This window comes from Nyctereutes procyonoides, unplaced genomic scaffold, assembly GCF_905146905.1.
Source record: "Nyctereutes procyonoides isolate TBG_1078 unplaced genomic scaffold, NYPRO_anot_genome, whole genome shotgun sequence".
Lineage (NCBI taxonomy): Eukaryota > Metazoa > Chordata > Mammalia > Carnivora > Canidae > Nyctereutes > Nyctereutes procyonoides.
In genome coordinates, this window is record NW_026575049.1 from 24,483,209 (window position 1) to 24,506,962 (window position 23,754).

Below are 23,754 nucleotides of genomic sequence, written 5' to 3' on the forward strand. Positions count from 1 at the left end.
GAGCTCTGGATTGATTAAGAGTAAACAAACCTGGGTTCCAGTCAAGCTCTGCACAAAGTCACTGTTCCCATGGGTCAGTTACCCTTCCCTCTCAGTGTCTCAGTTCCCTACATGTAAAAGCTAGAGTCTCAAGGATGTGGTTCTTAAAGATACCTTTTCTTTGGTTTTTAAACAACAAAAAGGTTTTTATTTAGAAAGGTAATAAAGGGACGCCTGGGTGGCTAAGTGGTTTGGCACATGCCTTCAGCCTAGGGCATGGTCCTGGGGTCCCAGGATCAAGTCTCACATCGGACTCCCTGCATGGGGCCTGCTTCTCCCTCTGCCTGTGTCATTGCCCTCTCTCTCTCTCTCTTTCTCTCTCTGTGTTTCTCATGAATAAGTAGATGAAATCTGAAAAAGGAAGGAAGGAAGGAAGGAAGGAAGGAAGGAAGGAAGGAAGGAAGGAAGGAGGGAGGGAGGGAGGGAGGGAGGGAGGGAGGGAGGGAGGGAGGGAGGGAGGGAAGGAAGGAAGGAAGGAAGGAAGGAAGGAAGGAAGGAAGGAAAGAAAGAAGGAAGGGAGGGAGGAAGGAAGGGAGGAATATATGCTAATTAAAGAAAATGTATAAAATACAGAAAAGTAGAAAGAATAATATAATAATTCTATCATCTAGTTCTAGGTCTGACTAACACTTCATAGAAAGAAGGCAGAACAGATGAGGAAACCATCGTGAAACACTTAAGTGTTACTGCTTAGTGAGTGCCAATCAGAGCATGCATCTAGCCTATAGCTCCTGATTGTTACCCACCTGAAGACTCTAGTAGGCTGGCTTAAAGGCTTCTTCCAAGAGGTCTCTGCCCCCAGAACCAGAGTTCCGCTACTGAAACTCCCTGCTGCTACCTATTTCCAGTAGGTGTTTGGAGGTGCCCTGACTAAAAGGCATTGCAGAATCACAGGATGTCCAAACCTCAAAGAGGACAAGACTTATTACCTAAAGTCAACCAAGCAGTCAGCTGCTCTGGACCCAGCTTTTCCTACCACCTCCAACTCAAGTCAGCTCCAAACAAAGTGCTTTTGGATCAGGTCTCTCTTTAGAGTGGCCAATCTCATTTTACAGAATACATGTGTTCCTTAGTAAATCTTGAATCACAGACATTCACCACTGTTCTTTACTAATCATAAGGACACACTGGTTCAAATTTCAGTATTGTTGTGCACTTGCTTTACAACTATTGGAACATGACAACCTCATCTTTAAATTGGGATAATTATAGTACCCATCTCATATAATCACTAGGATGATCAAATTAGGTAATGAATACGAAGCACTTATCACCCCCATAAACAGTGTTTATTATTTTACTATTACTGCTTTCTATTTTTTATTTAGAGGCATGTATTAATGTAAAAGAAGAACACACTTTGGAGTTTTTTGGGTTTTGAAGGGTTTTTTTAAGATTAAAAATTTTTTTTTAATTTAAAAAAATTTTAAGTAATTTCTACACCCAACATGGGGCTCAAACCCACATCCCAAGGCCAAGAGTCACACACTCCACTGACTAAGCCCGCCAGGTGCTGCTACACTTTGTTTCCAAAACCAAAGGAAAAATGCCTAAGCAACAGTATTGTTGTTCTGAGACCCTCAGAAGATCTAGATGAGTACTTGCTGTCTGTCTCAGCCTGGCTCAGTATCATACTCTTCTCCTCCTCAAAATTCATGCTATCTGTGGCTCAAGGGAACTCACCATCACCATGGGGATACAAAGGGAGTCACAGGCACTAAGAAGAAATTCTGAGAAGGCCTCCAAAGTGTCTTCCTTCTCAGCACTGGGAGCTGTGAATGGATTCTCCTGGGCTGAAGGCTCGCTCTGGAATTCCACAGCCAACCTAAGAAATCAATATGTGAGTATATCCACTACTACCTATACAACATAAAGGTTAGAAGCATCCTCCCAGAGGGACACCTGAGCTCAGGGTTCAGGGAAAATATCCCCATCAGCAGATCTGGAGACAACTCGAGAGGCCTCAATCATGGAGGACTTGGTCCTTAGCTACTGCTCCAGCTTCGTGCTCCCCACCTCCTCTCCCATAATACATGACTCTTCTACCCTACTACATGTACTTCCCTGAACATACCACGCTACTTGCTATTTCACATCTCTTTACCTTTACAGATGCTGCTCCCCCTCCCAGGAATGTCCTCCCCAGATCTGTGACAACCTAATGAATTCCCCATATATATCCACAAAACTACCTCTTTCCCAAGAGACTGTGAGCTCCTTGTGGGCAGGAGTCAACCTGACCTTATCTTTCTATTCCCACTGTCTAGCCACAGGCTAGACACATTATTTGGAAAGAGGAACAAAGCTGAATGAGACACATCCTCAATGTAAAGTAACAAAAACTTCACCAGGAGGGAATCTTCAGAAACCTCCTACTCTAGCTCCTCCTCCTCAAACCTCCTCTCCATACCCTTCCACACACACATCCCCAACCTCTGTCCCAGCCAAAGCATTCTCACTATGCAACAAAGCACCAAAAATCAAGCAAACTTCATCCTTAGTCTGATTCTCTTCCACCTTCACCCTCCATAATACTGCCTCAGAAAACAGAGGGCCCCTCACCTGCAGGCATTTCTAAACCCCTCCAGGGTGCTGAGGAGGAATTTTCCCCTTCGAAGAATGGCCTTCCCAGAATCTCTACTGGAGGCATGGCCCTGAAGTAAGAAGGAGACAGGGCACCTATTAGCCAAGTACCTACTCTGTGTCCCAATTTGTGCTTGGAGGACCACAGGCTTCTTCCTCTCACTGGAGCCTGGCATTCCCACACACATAACACTTTCCAGGGGATTCTGGTTATATATATCCTCGCAGATTTAGTCATCTAACAGCTCTGGGGGAACATTAATCATCTGTCTCCCGGTGAACCACAGGACTGCTCTTGTTCTATTATATGCAGAAAGCTGTCACAGGCTGGTGGACATTAGCCTAACTGGCTCTAATGCCCATGTTAGTTGCTTCCAAAACACACGAAAATCCCACCCTATCAGGTGTGATAAAATTCGTTTCCAAAGTTAATTCTGAAAGACATAACAAACATCCATATTACCCATATCTTTCTGATATTTTAAGTCCATGGACCATTAAAAGCCAACACATTGCACATTGGTCAGATTCTTTCTAAGCATCTAGTGACTCCAGCCTTAAATAATTTTGTGAGCATGTTTACCACTAACTGCTTGGATGATATAAAAGACAAAATGGTATAATATATTAGGTTTGGGTACAACCTACTGGTTTGTACTATTTAGGATTTACTATCCAAATCAGATACTTGCTAGTTTTGGACCTTAGAGAAAAATTAGTTAACCCTGTGGCTTCAGTTTCCAAATCTGCAAAGACAAAGATAGCAATTATTAAGCTTCAAAGCTCTGCCATTAAGGGGGGAAAATAGCATCTCATCATAGATATATGTGTATGAGAAAGAGCTATAAAGAAGCATACAAAGGTAAAGCAATTATCTTCTTAAAACACACCATACATGATCTCCAGAAGAGACAGGCTGCATACAGTGTACTGACCAGGGGCCTCCTGCTCAGCGGGGTCTGGGAAAAATCTGCACAGCGACTCAGCATGGCTTCAAGCAAGGCTCGCAGTTCCCTGTACTGCACAGGTGGAGTACTCTGATGGTCCTTCCTGCAGCCAGAGAGACAACAGCAAGCTTAGGGTAAGATAAGGGTTCCAAGATACCCTCAGGTTCTTAAGCAATGAGGGACAATGTGATGGATCAAAATACAGGTTCAGGATCTGATCTGATAAAAATCCTTGCTCCAACACTTGTCTAGCTGCATGACTTTGTGCACATTCCTCATCCTCCCTAATCCTCAGTTTCTTCACCTACTAAATGAGAGGTAATAGTACTTTCTTCATTAAATTCTTTTAAGGATTAAATTTGATAATGTATGCCAACCACTTAGCATGATGCTTAATAGATAGAAAGCCCTTTTAAATGACAGTGTTGACTATTATTGCTGTTATTAAGGAGACAGAGGGCTTTCTCAAAACGAAGTACTATCTAGAACTGAAAGTGCCTCAAGAGATATATATGGCCACTGTCCTCAAATTAGTAATACGCTCTCATGGGGAAGAGAGACCAAATTTGTTCTCTGTTACCGTGGTAAGGAAAACCACAATTTACTTTCTAAGGGTCAAACTCTATAAAGGTTAAAAAAAAATCTAGGCAGGGTGAGCTCTCCATTCTTAGAAATTATAAGCAAAGACTAGAAACTAGCTTTGGAGATTCAATCATTGTGAGTGTGGGGTAAATATGGAAAGTAACACATAGTGTCCATTTGAACTTTTATATTCCATTGATTCAGGGAGACAAGAGTCATAGACTAGTCTAATTGTGAGCTCCAAGAGGCCAGAGACCAACTCTGTCTTTTCATTTTACCTAAACAGAGCTAGATGCATTATAAACTAATGATAAATTTTAAAAGATGTTAAATGAATGAATGACTACTTGATAGGGTATAAAGTAGCTATATTTGTTTCCTAGGGGTACTGTAACAAATCATCAAAACTGCATGGCTTAAAAGAACAGAAAAATTTCCTCACATATTTCTGGGGGCTAGAAATCTAAAATCAAGGTTGGCTCCCTCTAATGACTCTAGGTAAGAATCTTGCCTTGCCCCTTAGCTACTGGTGGCTGCTAGCAATCCCTGTCATTCCTTGCCTCATAGCTGCATCATTCCACTTTCTGCCTCTTCTTCACATGGCGACCTTCCCTGTGTGTGTGTGTGTGTGTGTGTGTGTGTCTGTGTTACTATATGTCCAAATCCCCCTCTCCTTATAAGGGCACCAGTCTTTGGATTTAGGAGCCCAGATTATATGACTTCATTTTAATTCAATTATATCTACAAAGGCCCTATTTCCAAGTAAGGTCACATTCACAGGTTATGGGTGGGCCTGAATTTTAGAGGGACGCTATTCAACCCAGTGCAGTAACAAAGGAGAAATCTATGTCAACCCTCATCACCACGCCTTTTTTGAACACTAAGAGTAATTTGTTGGGCCTTCTAACAGGCCTTCAGTTTACTGTTGATAGTTAAGGCTTTTTTTTTTTTAATTTTTTATTTATTTATTTATTTTAGTTAAGGCTTTTTTAAAAAATAATTTATTTACTTGTTCGTGAGAGACACAGAGAGAGAGGCAGAGACACAGGCAGAGGGAGAAGCAGACTCCCTGTGGGGAGCCCAATGTGGGACTCGATCCCAGGACCCTGGGATCAGAACCTGAGCTGAACACAGATGCTCAACCACTGAGCCAGCAGGCATCCTGATAGTTAAGGCTTGATTTGCCTTTCCTTCTTCATTTCTTTTTTTTTAATTTTTTATTTATGATAGTCACACACACAGAGAGAGAGAGAGAGAGAGAGGCAGAGACACAGGCAGAGGGAGAAGCAGGCTCCATGCACCGGGAGCCCGACGTGGGATTCGATCCCGGGTCTCCAGGACCGCGCCCTGGGCCAAAGGCAGGCGCCAAACCGCTGCGCCACCCAGGGATCCCCTCCTTCTTCATTTCTAGAAGCTCTAAGTTTCTTTTTTTTTTATTTTTTATTTTATTTTTTTATTTTTTTTATGATAGTCACAGAGAGAGAGAGAGGCAGAGACACAGGCAGAGGGAGAAGCAGGCTCCATGCACCGGAAGCCCGACGTGGAATTCGATCCCGGGTCTCCAGGATCGCGCCCTGGGCCAAAGGCAGGCGCCAAACCGCTGCGCCACCCAGGGATCCCTAGCTCTAAGTTTCTATCCATACTGATTGCCAAGCCCTGATTCCACTATCTTTAAATTCTTTTCAGCAGTTCTCATTCCTCATTCCCTCTTCCAGTGGTGCTTCCCAGAGACTCAGTGAACCACTTCACCTCAGAAGGACCATCTCAATACACATTCTGGAAAATTAACATGAAAAGTAAAATCATCTAGGGATTAAGAACTAGCCCCCTATTCAGCACTCTCCACAATTCTGACCCAACCAGCTTTCCAAGCTTCTTCATGTATTACTCACCTTCACACAACCTTCTGGCCAGACTGGTTACTACACCCTAAGTAATCCTCTAAACTTTCCCATGCATATGGTCCTTCCACAAACCTAAATCTCTCTCATCCCTCTTAGCACAACTCAAACACCACTCACCTCCTGCCTGAAAGGTGCTACCAGTCCCCCCATAACACTGACCTCCTGGGAGACTTCCAGTTCTACATGGGCACCTCTAATTGACACTGCTCTTACTCTGTGCCTTTATTACGGTTAGTTTACTCACCTCACCCTCACTTGGATTCATGCCCCAGATTTAGAGACTCAAATCCAGGAAAGGACAGAGGTGGAAAAGAAATAGACTGAAGTCATTGTAATGTAAATGTTATTTTTTGTTTCCATTTTTAGAACCAACCTAGTGTCAAATCAAAAAGATTTAAATATGGTTACAGAAGAGACTATAAATATTAACAACGTTTACCATGTAAAATTGAAAAGTACAGCTGACTGACCCTGAAAAGCAGAAGGTAGGGAGGAAAAAGGAAAAGTTGGATGCTCATAAACTCAGCTAACCATGCAGAGAGTCAAAAGATACTGCTTCGAGTTGAGGGAACAAGAAAAACAAGTTTTAAGTATACGATCTAAAGATTTCAAGACAAAATATTAACTAGCAAAAATGCCAAGGAAATGTAGAGAAGACAAAATAATATGATCTCAGTCTTGGCCTTTCTTACTGGTGACTCAATTAATAATGTCCTAAATTGACAAATAAAGAAACAGCATTATATAAACATATTATCTAGATGTAGGGGGATAATCACCCAAACTAAAATCAAAATGAGTAAAGACCTTAGGATCTCTTAGTCTTACCATTCATTTTGATATCCTTCATTCAAATGCTTTCAGGAGTGAGGTATATAGTAGTGAACAAACTGACAGGGTCCCTGACCTCTTGGAGATTATATTAAAGTGGAAAGAGACAGAAAACAAATGAATTAGCAAGAACTATCAAGTGTCTGGTAGGTGTTATAACAACCTAATGGGTAGGTTAGGGAATCATGCTCTGAATGCAACCTGAATGATGGGAAAGAAGTCGGTCATGCAAAGATTTTAGGGAAGAGCGTTTTAGGCAGAAAGAACAATTTGTAGGAAGAAAATAAGGGGGAGGGCAGCCTCGGTGGCGCAGCGGTTTAGCACCACCTGCAGCCCAGGGTGTGATCCTGGAGACCCGGGGTCGAGTCCCATGTCAGGCTCCCTGCATGGAACCTGCTTCTCCCCCTGCCTGTGTCTCTGCCTCTCTCTCTCTTTGTCTCTATGAATAAATAAATAAAATTTTTTAAAAAAGGAAGAAAATAGGGGGAAAGTCTGGACTAAAACAAAAGACTGAGATTTTTTTTCAATTATATCCATGAAATGAATAGAGTAAAATGCTATTTAAAAATATGCAGATGGGGGGATCCCTGGGTGGCTCAGTGGTTTGGCGCCTGCCTTTGGCCCAGGGCACGATCCTGGGGTCCCGGGATCAAGTCCCACGTCAGACTCCTGGCATGGTGCCCACTTCTCCCTCCTCCTGTGTCTCTGCCTCTCTCTCAATCTCTGTGTCTATCATGAATAAATAAATAAATAAATCTTAAAAAAATATGCAGATGGAGCACCTGGCTGGTGAGTGGAACATGCGACTCTTGATCTCAGGGTCATGAGTTCCAGCCCCACATTGAGCATAAAGCTTACTTTAAAATATATATATAATATTTTTAAATTTTTTTAAAAAATCATGCAGAGAATTGGAAAGAACTCTTCCAAACTAAAAATATAAAAGCAGGAGTGCCTGGGTGGCTCAGTTGGTTGAGTGTCTGCCTTTGGCTCAAGTCATGATCACCGTGTCCTGGGACTGAGCCCTGCATTGGGCTCCCTGATCAGCCAGGAGACTGCTCCTCCCTCTCCCACTCCCCCTGCTTGTGCTATCTCTCTGTCAAATAAATAAATAAAATCTTTAAAAAATATATGAACGCAAAAATATAACATACAATAAGAGGGTTGAAAGATAAAGTCAAGAAAATTTCCCAGAAACTAGTGTATAATGACAAAAAGATGAAGAGCTGTCAGAAAAGAAAGACAATTAGAGGACCAATCCAGGTTCAACATTTGAATGGCAGTTCCAGAAAGAGAGAACAGAGTAAATAGCATACTGGAAAGAAGAAATTCAAGAAAATTTCCCTGACCTAAAGGACAAGTATCCCCTGGCTTGGCCTAACCCATGGGGCATACAAAGGTAGAAAGTTCAGCCTGCCTAGATCTCTCACCTTAGAAAGGCAGAAATGGCCTTCAATGCCTCAGCAGCCACCTCCAACACAGGGCTGCTTACTGCTTCTTGGAGAGCACGGCCAGCATCTCTACATATGGCTGAGCTTGTGAACAGCTTGATCTCCTCTGGCTGCCTGAGAAATGATAAATTAATAACAAATAAGTGAATATCTATCACTGATGCCACCAGGAATAAATACTTCTTTCCATCTCCAGTCTGGCCCCTACAGGTCTGACACCCCATCACTTTGCTCACCGCGTCAGGATTTCAGCAAAAAGCAGCAGGCCCTGCTTATGTAGCTCTGTGTTGTTCATCTTCAGGCTTCCCTGTAGACTCCTCACCACTGACTCGATCCCTATCTCAAAATGACATGGCAGAGGCCAGGGATCAGTGCTTGGTAGTTCCTTCACTGCCTGCCCAGGAAAAGTGAGAGGCTCTGGACAGCACACATTTGCTGGTGGCCCCTCATGGAGGAGCCCTGACAAGATCAAACTGATGGGATAGGACTGTGAGATCTTTGAGGGCAGGCACTTAACTGATTCATCTCTGTCTCCCTGAAACCCAGCATAAGCCATAGCACAGGCCCTTGAACTCAAGGTATTTAGTAAAAGCCTACTGACAGAGTTGTGCCTTTTCCATTAGTCACACTCCTGTTTCTTCTCAAAGAATCAGGTCAGACCTCCATTCCTCCCGGAAGCCTTTCCTAATCCACTCACATAGAGCTATGGACCTCCACTGAGCTCCCACACCTCCTATACTTCACTCTAGCAGAGCTCCAGTTGGTTCATTTGTATCTCTCTCCCCTTCTAGAGGACAGGGACTACATTATAAATGTGGTCCTATCCTGGTGCCTGACACAGAACAGGAATACAGAATATAAAATGAATGATTGAATGTGCCCAGTCTAAAAATCCAGACATGATATAAAAAGTCCCAGACCAAAAAAGTATCACCAGGAAGGAAGAGGATGGGACAGTTTCAAGAAACCATGAAACAGGGCAGCCTCGGGTGGCTCAGGGGTTTAGCGTCGCCTTCAGCCCAGGGCGTGACCTTGGAGACCCAGGATCGAGTCCAGCGTCAGGCTCCTTGCATGGAGCCTGCTCCTCCCTCTACCTGTGTCTCTGCCTCTCTCTTTCTGCATGTGTGTGTCATAAATAAAATCTTAAAAAAAAAAAGAAAAGAAACCATAAAAGAATGAATCAGCTAAACTTAGGGACTAACTAGACAGACACATATCTGGGGGACAGGAAAAGCACGAGTCCAAGGCCAGTAAAATTGTTCTTAAGGTACAGCAGGAATTCATTCAGGGGCTAATAGGAATACCTTTCTCTTGCCAAACACAGATATGTCTGCTAATCAGTGAAGGGAGCTGTCTGGATATCACTGCTTGCATATGGAAACTGATGAGTTTGGGCTGATGGAAATGACCAGACCCAGTACTCCTCTCCAAGGTGCAGGCTAGTCCCCCATCATTCCTACCGATGCCCAGCTTCAAAGTACTGACCACCCTAGGGGTGTGTGGGTGGCTTGGTCAATAAAGTATCTGACTCTTGATCTCAGCTCAGGTCTTGATCTCAGGGTCATGAGTTCAAGTCCCACATTGAGCTCCATGTTGGGCATGTGGCCTACTTAAAAAGAAAAAAAAAAAGTTGACCACCACCCTACCCAGAGCTAGTGTAGGATTCCCACTACCAACCATACACCGTGTGGCACTTGGAAAAGAAGAGTGGCTCTTCTGCCAGGAGTATCAGGCAGTTGTAGCTGGACCAGATAAGCACTTCACTGGAAGAGGACAGGTGCTCAAAGAGGAACTCTGGCCAGGAGAGGGGAGAGAGAGGTTTTTAGAGCCAGAGAGGCTGACTGCATATCCCTTCTCTGCCAGTGACTAGCCCTGTAAATTTACACCAGTTATTTTCCTTCTCTGATCCTCAATTTCCTTATCCATAAAACAGCCAAGTTGAGGACCTAAATGTGGCAATGCTGACAGCGCACCTTAGGGTATATTTCCTGGTCATAACAAGTCATGAGAAACATTAGTTCCCTTTGTCTTCCTGGTCCACAGGTCTTTCTATCACTCCATACTAGGTGTTATCCCTATCAGTAACAGATTGCTCACGGTCATCTAAGAGAGCTGTAGCAAAAAGATTCACTTGATGAGGCCTACTTCCCAGACTCTGTCCTATACTACTGAGCCTGCCACCAACCCATCTCTCTAGTACACATTATCAAAGGACCCCAATATGATTGTTGCTGCTGTGACTCCAGGGTCTCCAGTCAGAACTCTGGGGTCCTCAGAGGAAAAGATTAAAAGGAGCTCCCTACCTGGAATGTCAGCATGGATGAAGGCCGAGGCATGCTTCACTGGGGAGTGGACAAGCACCGCAGTTATACAGTGGGCACTGGCCACCTGCAGAGTCTCATCTCTAGAGAGGAGAAGCTGGAGAAACAGGCAACAAAAAGTGCCACAGTCACAGCACTGATGGGTAGAACGCGGCAGTCTGAGTGCCTCCTGCACTATCCAGCATAAGGCACAAGGCTGGTGCTCAGGGAGAGCACTTATGGATCATGGAATGGGGTCTCTATAAAGAACAGCAGGTGGGAAACAACAGAAGAACACAACGACATCAAAGAACACTAAAACCATCACCAAGAAGGGTTTGGGACTTCATTGACAAAAGTACATTCACAGCGCTCATCTGGTTTTGATGCTTGCAACAAACCTGAGAGATAACAAGGGAAGGTTCTACTATGAGTCCCCTTTACAGACTGTGCTAAAAAGAACTAAAAATGCAGGCATGAGGCTGTTATCCTTAGAAAGCCCCGTCTATAAAGTTGGTCACTGACTGGGTTTCAGATGTTGGGTTTCAGGAGGGCTCCTGCCACTACTAGAACCAATGGGAGTGACTCTCTGTGACTAACCTATTTGCACAAACAATGGTGTCTATGCTGAATACCTGTCATCTTTCTGGGAGTCTGGAACTTTGGTATGTGTTAGCCAGAAGGTGCTGACATGAACAGTCAGCCCCCAATAAAAATCTGGGGCACTGAGACTCTAATGGGCTTCCCTGCCAGGCTCCATTTCACATGTTGCCACAATTCATTGCATCCTTGTTTGACTCCACTAAGAGAGGATTCAGAATCTTGTGCCTTGTTTTCCCTTGAACTTTCCCTCTGCCGATTTTGTTCTGTATCTTTCACTGTAATAAATACTAGCCATGAATATGACTATCTACTAAACCTGTGAGTCCTCCTAAAGAATCACTGAACCTAGGGGTGGTCTTGGAGACTCTCAACACACAGAGGAAGGAATTAAAGCTCAAGGAGGTTAAGTCACTTACTGCAGGCCACAAAGCTAATGAGTGGCAAAGCTAAGGCAGAAACCCAGGTCAGCCACGTCCAAATCTAGGAGTCTTCCTACAGCGGAGTTTTAGATCAGGTTACTCCTCTACTCAAAATATTTCAATGAATTTCCATTGTACCCTGGATAACATCTAAACTCCTACTGGACACCTTACCTATTAGGAGTCCCATAAACTCTCAGAAATCAAGGAAAGGGTTAACTGCAACTGAAGACTTTAAGTGTAGGAGAAACTAGCCTCCTGTGGGAAAATGGCAAGTAGATATATATCATGAGACAAAAGAGAGTGTGCCTGGTTTTAAAGTTTCAGAGGAAAAGGACTAAGTCCCAATCATATCTGATAGAAATGCATCTGAGGAGTGCAAACTTAAACCATCTCAGTCATCTTAGACTTAAAAATGGACACATAATTGACTAGTCTTCTGTTAATATGTAAAGGAGTTTCTAGATAATCTTAATCTTTAATGTGTTCTCTTTTATATAGAAAATGACATGTATTTCAAGATGCTATTGATGTAAGGCAAACCATTATTTTATATGCCACTAGGGAAAAAGAGCTATAATTAAACTATGACACACTGTTGATGATAAAATGTCTCCCAATTTCAGAGCTGCTAAAATGTGAAAAAAATGTCTCTTACAAAAATGATATTCAATCCTTAAGCAAAACAATGATTCTGGTTAAAAGTACAAACTCCTCATTGTGTTGAGAAAGAAACACTCCAATTCTACTTTTCCATTAAAAACAAAATTATGAAAACTTATCTTTAAAATAGTCCTAATTATTTACCATGACCCATCAGGACCTGCATGATATTCCCTCTAGACTCATCTCCTGCCCCTTCACATCATACCCACCATCCATCCCATTGGTCTCCGTCTGCTTTTAGAACATATCAACTATCCCCCTGAAGTATAACTAACCACTGGCTTACTTTAATTCTTCAAGTGTCAGCTCAAGCATCAACCCTTCAGAGAGGCCCTGCCTGACCACCCAACCTGTAGCTGGCCTTCCTCACATCTCATCTCCTATTTCCTTTGTAGCAAAACAAGAATTACTTTGCTTGCTCACTTACTCGTTCATTACCTGCCTTCCCCACTAGACTGTGCAAAGACATGGAACTCATCTGTTTACATACCATGATATTCCCAGTGCCTAACATAGTGACTGACGTATCACATTAGTGCTCAGTGTATATCTGACTAAATGAATGAATCAACACTGCAATAGCAGGGACACAAACATTGACATTATATTCCCAGGGACCTGAATTTTGGAAGAATAAGTTGATTATCAGCCAAAGGCAGAAAGGAGTAACATTAGACTCTGACAAAAATGCCAGAATAGAGGTAAAGGGATACATATTTGGTATTTTGTTCATTCTGAATTTTTTGCATTAACTTTGATTTTTTTCAAAAAATTGTATTAAAATACTAGCTATCTTGATTGCTGAGTTTTTTAGCATTCCCTTATATTTTGCACCAAAGGCAAGTGCCTCCCTCATCTAACCCTAGCCCCAATCTTGCTGGTTGCTGTTGTAAAATAATACATTGACCATCCAAAATTGTCAAGAGAACAGTCTCCATATATGAATGGAGGCTAGGACCCCTAAACCAAGACTCCTGTCTCTATAAAGTCATGTCCCCCTAGGAAAGTGCTCTCTATCTCTGTCCCTGCCACCATTTTGCTGCCTTGGTGCACTGTGAGGACACAAGACCTTGTGCCCTGCTGAGCCTGGGATCAAATGTTCTAATTAGATGTTACCATGGACTCCAGGATGGCAGCAACAAAATGAGCACAGAAAAGAACCCAATATGAGGTTTTTTGGCTCAGACACACAGGACTTGCTCTTCAGAGTTCACAGGCCCTACATGGATATTTCTAGAGGCATCCCAAGGAAGCAAGGAGGAGCGGTTTACACTGGCTTTTTTATTTTATTTTTTTTTATTTTTTATGATAGTCACAGAGAGAGAGAGAGAGGCAGAGACACAGGCAGAGGGAGAAGCAGGCTCCATGCACCGGGAGCCCGACGTGGGATTCGATCCCGGGTCTCCAGGATCGCGCCCTGGGCCAAAGGCAGGCGCCAAACCGCTGCGCCACCCAGGGATCCCTTTTTTTAATTTTTTTTTTACACTGGCTTTTTAATACCTACCTTATCTATCCCCAACTCTCCCTTTCCCACTTCTGATCAGGGCTCCTCCTCTTTTCTACAGAAGAAGTGCCACAATATGGTCAATCAATGATATCCCCAATATCAGATGAGGATAAATAGTTCTGCCAAGCCCTGTGCTGAACACTGCAGAGAGATCCAGCCAGACTCAGGTCTTGTCCTAAAGAAACTCTAAATAGATCAACCATAATATGGTGAAGTAAGCACTGTGACATAAGGCACTTTCTACCTAAAGGAACCAAGAGGACAGGGAACCCTATAGACCTTGAAGGATCAAGAGACAAAGGAGAGGAGAAACGGCTTTAAAGGCAAAGGGGAAGAACACCCACACAGGCACAGAAACAGGCTGTCCTAGTACACGCAAGGCCAGGGAGAAGTTACATATGGCTGGAGCACTGCGTTGTGGGATGGAAGAGATAGGCTAATAAGGCTGAAGGGGTAAGCAGGATCCAGAGAAAGAGGGCTCTAGATACCAAGCTAAGAAGCTTGAGTTTTATCCCTAAAACAACTGAGACAGCATTTTGTTTCTGTCACTGCCTGTATTCTGCATTATCAGCCAGCCTAGACATTAAGGAGATGTGTATCTGAGGATTCACAACTGAAATAAAACCTGCAGTTGACCCCTGAGTAGTATGGGTCTGAACTGCACAGGTCCACTTACACATGGGTTTTTTTTCAATAAATATAGTACAGAACTATAAATATTTTCTACTCCTTATGACTATTTTAATAACACTTTCCTCTAGCTTACTTTAAGAATACACTGTATAGGGCAGCCCGGGTGGCTTAGCAGTTTAGCGCCACCTTCAGTCCAGGGCATGATCCTGGAGACCAGGGATAGAGTCCCACATTGGGCTCCCCGCATGGATCCAACAGCCTGGGATCAGGATCTCAGCCGAAGGCAGGCGCCCAACTGCTGAGCCACCCAGGCGTCCCAAATAAATAAAATCTTAAAAAAAAAAGAATACAGTATACAATACATATAATATACAAAATTTGTGTTAACTGACCGCTTATGTTATCACTAAGGATTCTGGTCAACAGGGTGCTATTAGTAGTTACATTTTGGAGGAGTTTAAAATTATATGCAGATTTTCAACTGCACTGGGGTCAGTGCCCCAAGCCCTGCATTGACCCCTTGGGTCAACTGTATTTTCAGTACTCTAATAGCACATTGTTTGGACCAGTAAGAAAATACCTTGGAAATCTTATGTAGGAGTGATACAAGGTCCAGGAACCATTTGGGCTCCCTTGTTATTGAATCTAGAGACCAGGAATCACAAGACAATCACCTTTTTGAGCACCAAAGGCAGTGAGGTCTTTCCTGGTGTCCCCTCAACACCCTCAGTACTTTCTGCCAGTGCAGACTTGTTCATGATTAGAGACACAAAGAGATCATACTTCAGCAACTGCCTCAGCAAACCTAGGAAAACAAAAGGGTCAGGAGGTGAGGCAAAAGGAGTATAGGCACAAGAGTATACCCAAGGTAGCCCCTAATACATCCTCTGGAAACTTCTTCATGTCTCCTTAGACATCTCTCCCTGAGTGTGTGTGTGTGTGTGTGTGTGTGTGTGTGTGTGTGTGTGTGTAAGATTTTACTTACTTACTTACTTTGAGAGAGCACAAAGCAGGGGCAGAGGGAGAGGAAGAAGCTGACTCCCTGCTGAGCAGGAAGCCAATGAGGCCCAATCTAGGATCCTGAGATCATGAACTGAGCAGAAAGCAGATGGTTAACCAACTGAGCCACCCACACACCCAAAGGCAACATTCTTAAGATGTCACACCAACTCTAGGCATCTGTCACAGTTTATGCATCTTATCTCCCAAACCCATGACTTCTACCTTACAAAGCAGCAAATTTCTCCACCACTAGCGAGCTAACAAGTCTTGAAGCAAAATCTCAAAAGCTTTCTCTTTTTTCTCTCTGGTCCTATGCCTTACCCAAACAGTTGATCTGTAGCTCCTTTGTCTGGGCACCATCCAGGGTGGAAAGGAAGAGAGGACACAGCTTCTCCCGGAAATGGCCCGAAAGCATCTCAGCTGCCACTGGTGAGGAGTATAGCTTTCCATAGAGGTAACAGACAGAAGCTTGCACTCCCTCATTGGGATACACTAAACCTCTCAACAGATGCTCCATCAGATCACCTGTCCAGAAAACAACCAAGGGGCCATGGAAACCTCACAATGTCAACTGCTATATAAAACTCCAAACCATTGTGCCCAGTGGGGTAGTAATGATAATCCCTTATAATCCCCCATAATAAATGATTTCTGGGCACTTAATCAAAAGGGAAAATCAAGACTTAGAGAAGTTAAGTGATTTACCCTTGGGCAAATACTCTGTGAGATATTCATTTGCATTTTACTGATAGAAAAAAAGTACTTTTATATTCTAGAATTAATTCCTCCTTTCACCCAAAGGAGAGTTCAGAAGTAGGTACTTAATTAGTTTGAGTTAACATAATGAACAAAAATAGCTCAAGACCAGAGTCAAGAAATACTTTTTTCAAGTTGGCCAACATAGAGCACATCTTGCAGACAGGAAAACTAAAGCCTAAAAAAGGAAAGTAATGACTTCCCAGGTGTGTATAGTGAATGGATCACCCAGATACAAGTGTGATCAAAGCAGGTAAAGGGTAGTGGCAGCTTTTCCCCAGAGGTCACTCACTGTGCTCCATTACAAGCTTGTCTGCCAGGAGAGGGACGGCATCCACCAACTTGCCGAGAAGGGTCAGGGTGGCCAGGCTGCCTCGCATGGAGGGCATGTTACACAGCTATAGAAAGTGAACACACTCCATTCTATAAATTAGGATCAAGACAGATTCCCCCACCGAAATGCATCTTCCTCTATCCACACCAAAGCCTATACTGTATACGTCTCTCAATGCAATCAGTAATCAGCCCCTTTAACTGTCTATCTCCCCTATTGTACTGGGAAGACCTCCAGGAAAGGGGCTGAGTCCAATTCCCTTCAGAGTGCTCAGTACCTCGCTCAGTACATGACTGTTAAACTGAACTAAAATTAGCATATTTTGTCTTCTACAGAGCCTGAAATTGCAGGGCGAAAGTTGGGAACATCATAAAGACAAAATTCTGGCTCAGTACAGAAAAAAAAGTATTATCATTATCATAGCTATTATTGAACACTATTTGTCAGGCCCTATGCTTGCTTGATGGTTTACAGGGAGAGTTGATAGTATATCTTTCTCCTGTTCTAGTGACTAGCTATAGCATCTTAAGTAAGACTCTTAACTCCCCTGCTGGGAAATAATAATAGTATCAACTTCATAGGGTTGTTAGGACTACATGAGATCTGCCAAGTAAACCACCTAATAATGCCTTGCATATGGAAAGTGCTCTAAAGAGTTAAGCAGTATCATCATAATGACAAGTATGGATATACATATAATTGTATATAATTATTAATTCAATCTGGTGTATAATCATATGGAGAGTAATAATAATGAAATTATAATTTAGTATAATTTATTTAATTTATTCATGATAGACACAGAGAGAGAGAGAGAGAAAGGCAGAGACACAGGAGGAGGGAGAAGCAGGCTCCATGCCGGGAGCCCGACTCAGGACTTGATCCCGGGACTCCAGGATCGTGCCCTGGGCCAAAGGCAGGCGCCAAACCGCTGAGCCACCCAGAGATCCCAGTATAATTTATAATTACATGTTGTTCTTGGGGTTAGATGAGCATCTGTCTTCCTTTTGCAAAAAAATAAAAAGTGATTCTGATATTATTCCTAAATCTTAAACACAATGCAAGTTGCTTGTTGAATTTGTGTTTTTGACTATCTTGAAGAAGGCAGGTTAACTACTCAGTGCTCACCTTAGATGCTGATAAAACCAAATGAATTCAGTATAAAATATTGTATACAACTCCAGCCAAAAAAAAAAAATACCAAGCCAAGACATAGTAAACAGATTTCCTTGATAAATTCATCAGGGAAATCTGTGTTGTACTTACAAGAGTATAGAAAATAGCCATGGAGGGGCAGCCTGGGTGGCTCAGCGGTTTAGTGCCACCTTCAGCCCAGGGCGTGATCCTGGAGACCCAGGATCGAGTCCCAAGTCAGGCTCCCTGCATAGAGCCTGCTTCTCCCTCTGCCTGTGTCTCTGCCTCTCTCTGTGTCTCTCATGAATAAATAAAATTTAAAATTTTAAAATAAAAAAAATAAAATAGCCATGGGATGATTATGTTTATGTCAGCACACAGAAGTAGCATTTGGAAGGTTGAAGGAGGAAGGAGGGAAGCTATAAAAGTAATGGAGTAGCATCAGAAAACCCAGGCCCTACCTCTGGCTCTGCCACTGACTCAGTGACCTCAGGCAGGTCCCTTTCTCTCTCTGTATTTCAATCTCCCCGCCTATCCATCCAAAGAGGGGTGGGCCCAGCTCTGATATCTGAAGATTCTGAGGGGTACTCAAGAACCCACAATTATTTACTGACCTCTTTGTGGCACTCATCCAGCAGGCAATGGATGGTCTGCTCTAACTTCAGCTGAGTTGTAAGCTGGATAAGGACTGAGCATACACAGTAGCATTACTAATCAGAAGACAACCCCTGGCCCATATTTCACCTTTCATAGCCCTTCTACTCAAAGCCATTTTCTTGTGGTGTAGTCTTTTCTATCTCAATTGTGTACATATTCAAACCAAAGGATTTCTGGCTTCTTCATTGTTTTATATCAGTGGTTCACAATTAGGCTGCACATTAGAATCACCTAGGAAGTTAAAAAAAAATACTAATGCTCAAATTAAAAAAAAAAATTTTTTAAAAATACTAATGCTCAACTCCCACTCTAGACCAATCAAATCAGAATCTCTAGAAAAAAGCCTAAGCATTTAGACATTTTTAAAGCTACTTGGAAAAAGAAAAAAAAATAAAGCTACTTGGGTAAGTCTACTGGGAAACTAAGGTTGAAAATTATTTTATATTATCTCCACTTTTTTTTCCTCCTCACAATTTGCTCCTTCATATCCTAGAAAACAGAATTATGGGTGAGTTCCCGTGCCAATAATTGCCTATATTATCTCTCAACCCCAAACTCATCCTTGTATACAATCATTTGTGATGCTTCTGCTGGTATGTTTGAGGAGCAGTAAAGAGGCTGGCTCTGCAAGTCTGGGAAAAGCTACGAATTAGATTCAGCTGCTGCTGCAGGAAGACTGCCACTTCCAAGGTAAAGAAGTACTCTAAAATGATAGCAACAGGGGATTCCCTGGGTGGCACAGCGGTTTGGCGCCTGCCTTTGGCCCAGGGCGCGATCCTCGAGACCCGGGATCGAATCCCACATCGGGCTCCCGGTGCATGGAGCCTGCTTCTCCCTCTGCCCCTCTCTCTCTCTCTGTGTGTGACTATCATAAATAAATAAAAATTTAATAAATAAATAAAATGATAGAAACATGAAGAAGGCAAGCAGGAAACAGTGGGAAAGAAGCAAGTCCTGCTTCTCTCTCTGGCTTTGCAGTCTCTACCAAGTACCTACCACCTCAGTTATTGGGGTCTGATGAAGGTGTCCAAGTTACACTGGCACCATCCAGAGATGGATGGCTTTAGGATTATAGCCCCACTCAAAAGTGGCTAAATGGTGAAGGGAAATTTCCCCATTCCTGCCAGTAGTCAGAACTTCAAGCGGTACATTTGTTTGTCCACATTATTTAGACTGAGAGACGGTCAGAAATATATACAGTTTACGACCTGTTTATGATCTGTTACAGCTGCTATGTGGTTGGATGGTCATGGATGGAGAGGCAGCCAAGCAGCATCTTCTCCCCAGAGAAAATTTATGTTTTAATAATTCCAACCTCCTTTTGTTTCCCCAGGTCTAAGGGTGGGAGCTGCTTTCTGAAATTGCTACCTCTGTGAAAACTTGGTGTTCTCTTTTTGCCTCCAGTTAGCCAGTTAACTATTCTTTAAAGTTTTTTTCCCATTGAAATAGCTTGTGTGGTTTCTGATTCCTGAATAGATTCTGACACAATTCTTGCTCTTTCTGCAAGAATCCTCCTATCCCAATGCTCTCGTCTTCTTTCTCCTTGAGCCCTTTAAAGTTTATTGATTTATTTTAGTAATCTCTACACAACATGATGCTAGAATTCACAACCCCAAGATCAGGCACTCTACTCCTTGAGCCCTTTGTAAGTAAACTGACACAGTTCCACAGCTTTTTTACCATCACCTATGTGCAGACAACTTCCAACCAACCAATGTGGATGGAATGAAAACAGAGTTTATACATGCCTTTCTTACAGTGTTTATCAGTTCTCATTATTTGCTATCCAATCTCTCCCCTGGAGTGTAAACTCTTAGAGGGCAGGAACCATGTCTTACCTATCTATGCATTCCTAGTGTCTGATACCGTACATGGTACAGAATAGGTGCCTGAGAAAGAAGTGCAGACTTAGTGATTGACAAGTGAGTCTTCTTGATCTGTTTCTAAAATGAGACATTTATTTCATCAAGGTCTCAAACAACTAGAGCTGCAATTCAGGCTAATATCCCCAGCTTCAAATGCTAGGTAAACAGAGTTTTACCTTACCTTCAATACAGAGGTCTGTAACACTCCCATCTTCCACATTGCATAATAGCTCTTGGAGCCAAGACAAGAGAGAGGGGGATGGTTCATAGTTAAAAGAGAAATCCACAAAGGCACACTGTAAATTCTAGACTAATAGCAGCTTTAAGCAATGTCCCAGATAAATGCTATCCTCAACACCAAACACCTAGACTTTCAGTGACCAGAGCACTCTGGCTTTAAAAGGATAAAAACAGTCAATGTGGCACAGCATAAAAACTGAGTGCTCTGGAGTCTCTAATAGACCTGGGGTAAAATTCCAGTTCTGCCAGTTGTTAGCTATGACTTCCCTTAGCCTTGGGGATCATCCTCTCCCCCTTAAAGGACTGTCTTGGCAGATAAAAGCCTGAAAAGCCTCTAGCACAGTAAAGTACCCAATATGAGTTAGCTCCTCTTCCTCCCTGAAAGGGCTCTTTCCACAGGACATTATAATTGTATTAAAAGAAGGGACCTTTTAATCCATCTCAGGCACAGGAAAGGGGAAGTAATTCAATCAGGGTCACATCAGGACAAGGGAGTCTAGTCTGGATCTTCTGATCCTGTTCAAAGACCAGAGTGGACTCTTTGAAAGATAGCACATTTCCCATATTCATATTCACACTTTTACTAACCTCTTGGGTGTAGTAAAGCCAGTTACCATACAATGCATCATGTGTCTTAGAAATGGGATCATTTCTTCATCATTATGACAAAACAATTTACTAATAAGTTAAACTGCTGTATGGCAAAAAACCTAAAGACCAAGACCATTTCTCCAAACCCAAATGTACATGCTATACATGCAAAATTAATGACAAGTTTCCCCTTTAATCTTACCAAAAAGCATGCTTATGAAGTGGATACAGATTCTCTGGTCCCGAGCCACCAGCGGCATGACCAGGGAGGCATGCCTCAAGAGAGCATCTTGGAAGCAGGAAAGCACATGCTTCTTACGCACCAACTTGAGGCAGATGAAAAAATATTCAGTAGCAAGCAAGTCTCAGCCATTCTGAACCCAAACAAATAATCTCTAAATATAATTACAAGATGATATTGGAAGGTTCATCTAAACTATGGTAAGGTCATAATCCCTGAAGAGAGTATAGGAAAGGGCATCATTTACACTCGGAATCCATGTATTTATACAGAGGATTATACATGAGCTAAGATTTCTACTACCCTATATTTACAGAGCACTTTACTATTCACAAATCACTCCTTTGTCTGCTAGCTCATTTAAACCTAACAAGTTGGCAAAAATAGGTATTATTGTCACTACTTTACAAATGAGAAAACAGAGGCCCAGAGACATTCCTAAGGACTCAAATCTGTCTCCAACCAGCTCTTGTCCAAGGTTAGTACCCTTTCCACTTCAACAGTCCAGGAGAGTAATTCTGGAAACCCTGCATGAGCCTCAAAGAGGTCAGTAGAGGGGATCCCTGGGTGGCTCAGCAGTTTGGTGCCTGCCTTTGGCCCGGGGCGCAATCCTGGGGTCCCAGGATCGGGTCCCACTTTGGGCTCCCGGCATGGAGCCTGCCTCTCCCTCTGCCTGTGACTCTACCTCTCTCTCTCTCTCTCTATGTCTATCATGAATAAATAAATAAATCTTTAAAAAAAAAAAGAGGTCAGTAGAGAAATGCGTCCTTCCATTCAACATGGACATAAGTCTTCACAGTCAATTTACTTCCCAGTACAGGGAACTGGGTAGTAGCTGTGTAAAGTGCTCAAGACAGTAGCAAAAGTTAGGTTTAACAAAGGGCAGGGGAGAGGGGATGCACCAAGGATAGAGCAGGAACATGGGTACAACTAACTACATCACCCTTTCAACTGGGGAGAGCTGAAGCTAAAACAAAAGTGCATTCAATAAAAGATGAAGGTACATCTCCTGTTGCCTGTAACCTGTGTGATTGCAAATCTCATGTATTCCTTCACCAGTTCCTCCCACATAATACATTAAGCTAGTGATCTAAATGAGTTACTCAAAAAATTTCGATGACTCACTTTCACCCATCAGATTAAGTCCAAGCTCTTTAGCTTGGATTCAGACTCTTGGAGGAACTCATCTTAACCTGGCTTTTCAATCTCACTTCCCTCACCTTCCATTCGAACACTCTGATTACTTCCCCAAACCCATCCTTGCTAATACTTACTTCCTGGCATAAGCTCCCCCATCTCCTCTGGTCTAAATATTAAATATCACTCATTTTCTCAAGCCTAATTCACATGCTTCCTCCTCTAAAAAAAACTTTTCCCAATCAATTTCCCTCCCTATCCCAGCAGCAGTTGACCACAAATATGTCTATTTACTAAATTCCCAGTAATTTTTAGCCTTCTCATTTTCTCCCCCACATCAATCTTATTTATTTCTGTATCTCTGACTCACTATCCAAGAAGGGCAGCCTCAGAACTTCTGGCCTGAGTGAAATCTCAAGTACAGTCAGCTAGCCAGCAGTTCTCAGAGCATAGCCTGGGAACCCCTGACAGTGCCCAAAATCCTTACAGAGAATACAAAAGATCAAAATCACTTTAATACTAAGATATGGTTTGTTATTCTCACTCTTTTTCTTTCACAAGTGTACAGTGAAATTTTCCAAAGATTACACAAGCAGTATACAACCGATGAAACGCAGAAATATATGAGAATCCAGCTATCTTAAGTTAGACATTAAAGAGACTTGCCAAAAATGTAAAACAAAGCCATTCCTTTCCCCATTTTTTTGGTTTTGGAAAATATCATTATTCTTATTTAAATTACTTATGCCACAGAACTGCACGCTTAAAATGGTAGATTTTACATCATGAGTATTTTGCCACAATAAAACCAATTACGCTAATATGTAATCGACTTACTACTATTCTTAAAGTAGTATTTTGAAATTGTTTTCACTTCTAATACAGTAAACATCATTGGATACGACCCACATAAAAGAAGCTCTTTGGGATCCTCAACACATTTTATAACTGTAAAGGCACCCTGAGAATAAAAAAACTTGAGAACCATTGATCTAGCCCATTCCCTCTCCCTCCAAGGCGGGAATTCCCTTCCCACGAATCTGAGAGGAAAGAGATCTCCCGCACTTTTCTTGGATGCCTCCACGGACAAGAAGTTCATTACAAAGGTGGGTAGGCAGTGAGGAAAAAAGGCATCCCATTTTCCAGCCAGCTCTGCTTATGAGAAAGGTCTGTCCCTCTTCACCCCACACTGCCTGGCTTGAACTTCACTTTTCACGTGTCATCTCGGCCATCGCAGAGCCCAAGGCAGAGACCCCTCCCCCACACTTATACCCTCCGAAGTCTGAAGGGAATGAGGAGCCTCCCCGGCGCGAGTACCCGGCCGTGGGCCGA

At 42.7% G+C, this 23,754-nt stretch overlaps 1 protein-coding gene across 1 annotated transcript in view; it reads right to left on the reverse strand.

Annotated features, from left to right (window-relative positions):
* The window catches only part of MEI1 (meiotic double-stranded break formation protein 1), a 74,789-nt gene that overhangs the window by 50,483 nt on the left and 552 nt on the right, over positions 1–23,754 (reverse strand). Inside the window, exons 2-14 of the mRNA XM_055328365.1 lie at positions 21,247–21,370; positions 20,395–20,445; positions 18,306–18,379; positions 16,516–16,621; positions 15,789–15,992; positions 15,140–15,270; positions 10,641–10,755; positions 10,015–10,131; positions 8,574–8,673; positions 8,317–8,451; positions 3,558–3,672; positions 2,602–2,693; positions 1,723–1,864 (exon numbers count right to left, since the gene is read on the reverse strand). Of these exons, the coding sequence (XP_055184340.1) occupies positions 1,723–1,864; positions 2,602–2,693; positions 3,558–3,672; positions 8,317–8,451; positions 8,574–8,673; positions 10,015–10,131; positions 10,641–10,755; positions 15,140–15,270; positions 15,789–15,992; positions 16,516–16,621; positions 18,306–18,379; positions 20,395–20,445; positions 21,247–21,370 (1,506 nt within the window). The remainder of the gene's footprint in view (positions 1–1,722; positions 1,865–2,601; positions 2,694–3,557; positions 3,673–8,316; positions 8,452–8,573; positions 8,674–10,014; positions 10,132–10,640; positions 10,756–15,139; positions 15,271–15,788; positions 15,993–16,515; positions 16,622–18,305; positions 18,380–20,394; positions 20,446–21,246; positions 21,371–23,754) is intronic.